The sequence below is a fragment of the Phragmites australis genome, chromosome 7 (assembly GCF_958298935.1).
Source record: "Phragmites australis chromosome 7, lpPhrAust1.1, whole genome shotgun sequence".
Classification (NCBI taxonomy): Eukaryota; Viridiplantae; Streptophyta; class Magnoliopsida; order Poales; family Poaceae; genus Phragmites; species Phragmites australis.
The window spans coordinates 27294472-27300785 of NC_084927.1; the positions used below are offsets into that span (position 1 = coordinate 27294472).

General features: G+C 45.1%; 1 protein-coding gene across 1 annotated transcript; it reads left to right on the forward strand.

Moving 5' to 3' along the window:
- The first annotated feature begins 215 nt into the window (after positions 1–215).
- On the forward strand, positions 216–5959 carry LOC133924498 (protein NLP2-like). The gene is made up of 5 exons (XM_062370069.1): positions 216–2062; positions 2862–2903; positions 3009–3734; positions 4222–4345; positions 4521–5959. The coding sequence occupies exons 1-5, from the start codon at positions 1199–1201 to the stop codon at positions 5552–5554; spliced, it is 2790 nt and encodes a 929-aa protein (XP_062226053.1). The 5' UTR covers positions 216–1198; the 3' UTR covers positions 5555–5959.
- Positions 5960–6314: the final 355 nt, after the last annotated feature.

A 6314-nucleotide genomic window follows, 5' to 3' on the forward strand; every position in this document is an offset into this window, starting at 1 on the left:
GTACCACTAATCATTAAACTAATCCACGCACTGGCCTATCTTGTAAACTAATCAGCTTTGTTCAAGTAGTATAGGTAAATTGTTTATTTTTTATTAACTTAAGTTTTTGAATAAATTAGGTAGTATATGTAGTTTAATATGATATCAGAGTTAGAGAGATATGCATAGGAGGCTAAGCGTGCGGGAAGCGAAGAGCACCATCACAGTGCGATACGGCTGTGCCGCCCCTGTACGCGCCGTGACAGCGGAGTTTGTTCCGTCTCGCGCTCTTCCTCGGCGCTAGAAAAACGGCGCGCTGGCTTTGGAATCCCACGGCCTGGAATCTCCTCCCGTCTCTCCCTGCCTGCCTGCCTGCCTTCCTCCCTCCCTCCGCCTTGTCCCCGTCGCCTTTGATTCCTCCCCCCAGCTTCCTCAGATCTGCGATCCTTATCCCCGGGGTTCCTCGCCCTCTCTCCGGCCCCAGTCGAGGAGACGCTGCTGCTGCTTGGTTTCTTGTGTCCAATTATTTTGTAGGTGGTGTCTGGAGACCGGAGGTTCTCTGGAGGTTGGGTGATTGGACCGAGCCGGAGGTGGGTCTGCGCCGTTCTTGCCGGCTGTAGTTCGGAGGCTCGGTGCTGAAGGCTGTGTTTTTCGTTTGGTTGGGAAAATGGATTTGGTGCGGATGTTTGGTGTCTCGATTGGTTCTGGGGACCTGGAGGTGTGTGGTGGTTTGAATTTTGCTTTCCTTTGATCGAATTGGTGCTTAATTCGAGCCTGTGAAGGCTTTCTTGGGTGAAAAGGATTGAATTTTGGGGGTCAGGGAGTTGGTCTCCATCGCAGGACCCTGCTTGCTTGTAGGCTCTTCGCCATTGGCGCCGAGCTTTCCTGCCGTAAGCTCTTTCCTGCGTCGATGTTGGATTTTGGCTGAGAAATTTGCTGCTTTGCAGCTGCTTTAAGCTGTTACCTTTGCTGACTTTCCCCTCCAAAGGCTTGACCTTTTTAGTTCCGGAGCTGATTGGTGAACTGGTGATCTACGGGTCTCCTGTGCAGATGCTGCCTACTATTAAATTGCTCCTGTGTTGAACAAAGATTCTGTTTTGCCAGAAGACGGTGCTCCTCTTTATATCCTGTCCGGAGCTCAATACAGTGCTCGGAATCCATATTGGCGTGCTAGGAGTGGATAAGTATCTTGAACCATACGTACGGGTGGAACAAAGCCATGGATGTGCCTACGCCTTCCAACCGTGCTGGCTGCAACGGCAACATTGGCAGCCCGATGGGGTCTTCAGATGATCCGTTCGGTGGTGCAGCCATGATGAACTTTGATGGATACTCGGAGCTATTCAGCCCTTCGGTTGCTGATCAGATATTCTCGTTGCTTAATGATCCCTCTGCTGCACAGCAGATGTTTGCTATGTGGCATGCTTCTGGGATGAGTGAAGATACGCAGTTTGACACCTGTTCTGGACCTGTGGAGACGGTGGCAGCACCTACTCAAAAGATCAATTTGGTGTCGCCGGTGAATCCAGCTGAAGCGGACAGAGTGATAAAAAATTCAGATGACCTTGTTCCGAGTAATGGTCCGCTGCAAGGGAGTAACATCATTCCGAGGCCTGTCGTGTGCACCTTTCTTGCTGACAGGATGCTCATGGCACTGTCCGTGTTCAGGAAGTCATTGAGCGATTGTGTTCTTGCCCAAGTTTGGATGCCTATTGAGCACAATGGTCATGTCCTGCTGAGTACATGCGAGCAGCCTTTTCTACTTGACCAGATTCTTTCAGGTTACAGAGAAGTATCTAGGCATTTTCTTTTTTCAGTAAAGGAGGAGCCAGGCCTACACCTGGGGCTTCCAGGGAGAGTCTTCGTATCCGGGGTGCCAGAATGGACCTCAAATGTTCTCCACTACAGTAAATCGGAGTATTTGAGGATGGAGCATGCTCTTCGTCATGAAATACGTGGGACACTTGCTATGCCGATTTATGACCCCAGCAAGGGCACTTGTTGTGCAGTGCTTGAACTCATCACAAACAAGGAGAAACCTGATTTTGATGCAGAGATGGACACTGTTTGCAATGCCTTGCAGGCAAGTTCCAACTTATGTTAAACTAGGGATATTTACTTTAGTGACATCATTGCTTAATGCTAAGTTAAAGTACCCATGAAAAGAGCACTATTGCTAATGCTATATTGTGTCTTCTTCCTGTTCTAATTTGTAGTACGTTATAGTTGCTATTCACCAGTCCCATCCATCAATGCCATGAGTAATGGTGTGCACTAAAATTTAGATGCTGTGAGAATACTGCATAGCATCAAATTCACTGAGAATAATTTCGCCCAAATGTTGCATGCTTTCTATAGGTCTATACGGGGAATGAAATATCCCTAAAGAACTATCCATGGATAGAAGTGTATGAAAGTTAGCAATCCTCATGCTAGAACTATAACGTATTTATCATTCTCTTTGTACCGTTATTACTTTATTTTTTTTACTATATTAGTACTTTTATTATCATTATTGTTTTCTCATCATATTTTTAGTTGGATCTTATGAGTTACATCTCTAGCCTACCTCAACTTGCTTGGGACAAAAGCTACTGCTGTTGTTGTATGGGTGCATATTTTTCACTTTTGTAGCTCTAGTATTTTTTTTCGCCATTTACTCTAGGTACCATTCATTTTCTTCATTTGTCGCTATTCTTCTGATCTTGTATATAGGCCCTTGCTTCCGTCAATTTTTTTAAATTACATGGTGCTAATTCACTGAGCTGAGAATTGCACCGTGGAGTTGTGATAGGCAAGGGCAAAGTATTTTATTTGACACCCAGCATCGGACTAAGCACAATAGCACTATATTTGATACTTATCCCATCACTTTTCTGTAGGCTGTGAACTTGCAGACAAGGACAGATCGCAGCAATCAGAAGGTGCCATTGTTCACTTCTAACATGCTCCATGTGGTATTTCTCTTAGTGTTATGTTTATTGTTTTCCTACTGATGTTCAATGCATGTGCTGTCTCTTCATTTGCAGGTTTACTCCGAAAATCAGAAATCTGCTTTCACAGAGATTTTGGATGTTTTAAGAGCTATTTGTCATGCTCACATGCTTCCGTTGGCCCTTACATGGGTTCGTACCTCAAGCAGCATTGATAATGGTTATCATGTTGGAAAGGATATTGGCATTGATTCGCAGTCAGGAAAAGAAATACTCTGTATCCATAGATCAGCTTGTTATGTTAATGATGCAATGATGCAAGGCTTTCTTCATGCATGCGCTGAACGACATCTTGAGAAAGGGCAGGGTATTGCAGGCCGAGCACTCAAATCCAATCTTCCATTCTTCTCCCCTGATGTAAGAGAGTACAGTATCGAGGACTACCCACTTGCACACCATGCTCGTAAGTTTGGTCTGCATGCTGCTGTAGCCATCCGACTGAGGAGCACATACACTGGTAATGATGACTACATACTAGAATTATTTCTCCCAGTCAACTGCAGAGGCAGTGGAGAACAGCAGATGTTATTGAACAACCTCTCCAGCACGATGCAAAGAATATGCAAAAGTTTGAGAACAGTTTCTGTAGCAGAGGTTGATAACGTTAGTGCTTGTGCTGCGGCAATGTATAAGAATACTAATGAAAGTTGCTTACCAACTGGTAACTCTGAAAGTTCCTCGCATGATGATCAGCCAATCACAGAATCAGCATTCCAGGATCTATCTTTGGTTGATAAGCGAGGAGACATGAAACCTGAGCAGGTGCTCTACTTTTATAAACATGTCATTCTATCCAGTCTTCTTGGCTTGAATTTATGAACAGGCTTAATTGGCATAGATTGAGATGACATTCTTTTCTGATGTTCGTGTTCATTATTTTCACCTCTTAAATAATATATCAGATATTCAATCATCCTTGTTCTGTTGTCGGAAGAAGGATAATGAGAGAGACCTGAGCAGAAATATTTTCAAATGTTTTGGTTGAAATCCTTAGCTTGTTAGACACTTACAATAGCTGTGCGTTAGAAGCAGTGAGTTGTACCTAAAAAACAATTTGAAATCTTGCGTCTTGTAGTGTATGGTAAGTTTCTTCAAAATGGGCAATACACAGAACTCAGACTACTTTTTCTTCAAAATGGGCAATACGCAGAACTCAGACTACTTGATGTTGACGCTTGCATTTTTAGAACTGTTAAGACAAAAAAAATTTATTGTACCCTCTTGATGGCTAACCTTGTTCACACCGCAGGCACAGTCTAGCTCAATGAGAGTTGAAGAGAAAAAACGCACTACATCTGAGAAGAATATTAGTTTGGATGTACTTCGCAAATACTTTTCTGGGAACCTGAAGGATGCTGCAAAGAGCCTTGGTGGTGAGCTCCTAGTGTATTGTTATGAAGTCTCAGTTGAATCTTATTGTTTTGCTATATTCTTAGTATTGAAGATAATACCATCAACTGTAGGCTGTAGCAGTATTCCTTGGTTATGTAAATAGGAGATTATGGAACGCGCAACTTCTTTTAACACTTGCTGTTAACACTGTTGCAGTTTGTCCAACGACTTTGAAGCGGATATGCCGACAACATGGAATTTTGCGATGGCCATCTCGCAAGATAAACAAGGTTAACCGTTCATTGAAGAAGATCCAAACTGTCATTAACTCAGTTCATGGTGTGGATAGATCCTTGCAGTACGATCCAGCTACCGGCTCTCTTGTTCCAGCAGTCTCTCTTATGGATAAGACGCCATTCTCTGCTTGTGATGCATTGCCTACTCCGTCTGTTACAAAAACAACGGAGGAAAAACCTAGCCCAAAATCTGAACAAGGTTTTTCTTTGCCTGATGAATGGCAAAGAAAAAGTGTACAAAAAAGGGAAGGTGATGAACTTTGTATGTTGGCAAGCAAGAATAATGGCGGTAGAAATTACACTTCTGATGATGCAAACGTCAAGCCGCATTCCAACTCTGAAGGCACACTAGGTCCACTATATCACATCGGTGCTGTTAATTCTTTGCATACCGGAGAAAAAGGTTACCACATGTCATCTGCCTCTGTAGTCCCAAGCAATGAGAGCATTGAAGACCAAACAGTGGGAAGGAACTCATCATTTGTACAAACAGCGGATGTTGATATGGTTGATGATCATGAAGCCAAGGAGCACACCCATCCTTCTACCTCTGGCATGACAGATTCTTCTAGCGGCAGTGCATCAAGTCAGCCTACTTTTGAACGGAACCCAGGACATGCACTTAGAGACAGAAGCAGCCCTGCACTGACAGTTAAGGCTACCTACAACGGAGACACCGTGCGGTTCAAGTTCTTGCCGTCGATGGGCTGGTATAACTTGCTGGAAGAAATAGCAAAGAGATTCAAGCTGACGACCGGGGCATTCCAGCTCAAGTACAAGGACGACGAGGACGAGTGGGTGATCCTGGCGAACGATTCCGATCTCCAGGAGTGCGTCGATGTCCTGGACTCGATCGGTTCACGCAATGTGAAGCTGCAGGTACGCGATCTCCCATGCCTCATCGGCAGCTCGGGCAGCAGCAGCTGCCTGCAGGTGGAAGCGCATAACTCATGACAGGATGGGAGGCCTAGGACATCACCCTCCAACTGTGGCCTACTGTAGTAGGTCCAGTCTTCGATGCAGCAGCGAAGGATCTGCTTTACATGTAATGTACAAATAGAGCGAGTGTAAAGGAAATGTAATGCCCGTCACACAGATCTTGCGCCGAGGAAGCGTAATGCTCCGTGTGCAGATCTCACGCCACGGTTGAGACAATGCCAACATGGTCTTGGGAATGCCATGGCATCTGTTGTCGTGAAGGTCTCGTCTCAGAATTCAGAGTCATGGTTATTTGTTTTGCATGATAAAGGAAATCAATGTTTCTGAACGACCTATAATCGGCCCCTTTCGGAATTTTTCTGTGATGCTAGTGGTTGCTAGTATCCCCTTTAATACTACAGAACCATGTGGACTCGAGGCGATTTGGAGTCGGTTTCGAGCAATCTTTCATCCGGTCTCCTAAAAGTGACAACCTGACAGCTTGGCATTCGGCCTTGATTGCTCGAGACGCAAGTAGCTTTCCAGTCTAGCACAAGTAGCAACGAGCGCCTGGGTATATAGTGTTGAATTCTGGAGCAACTCGCGAGTCTGGATAGGGAAGGCACTGCTTGTAGTAGACTGATCACAGAGAGTCAGAGAGGTCCGGCTGAGAAGAACAGTTTGCCGTTGCCGTCAGGGGAGAGCGGGCTCGGCATCAAGTGGTATCAGCTATCAACGGTGCAACTTGCAGCATGGTGGTGGTTTAACCGCAGTGGTAAAAAAGCAGCTCCGAGAG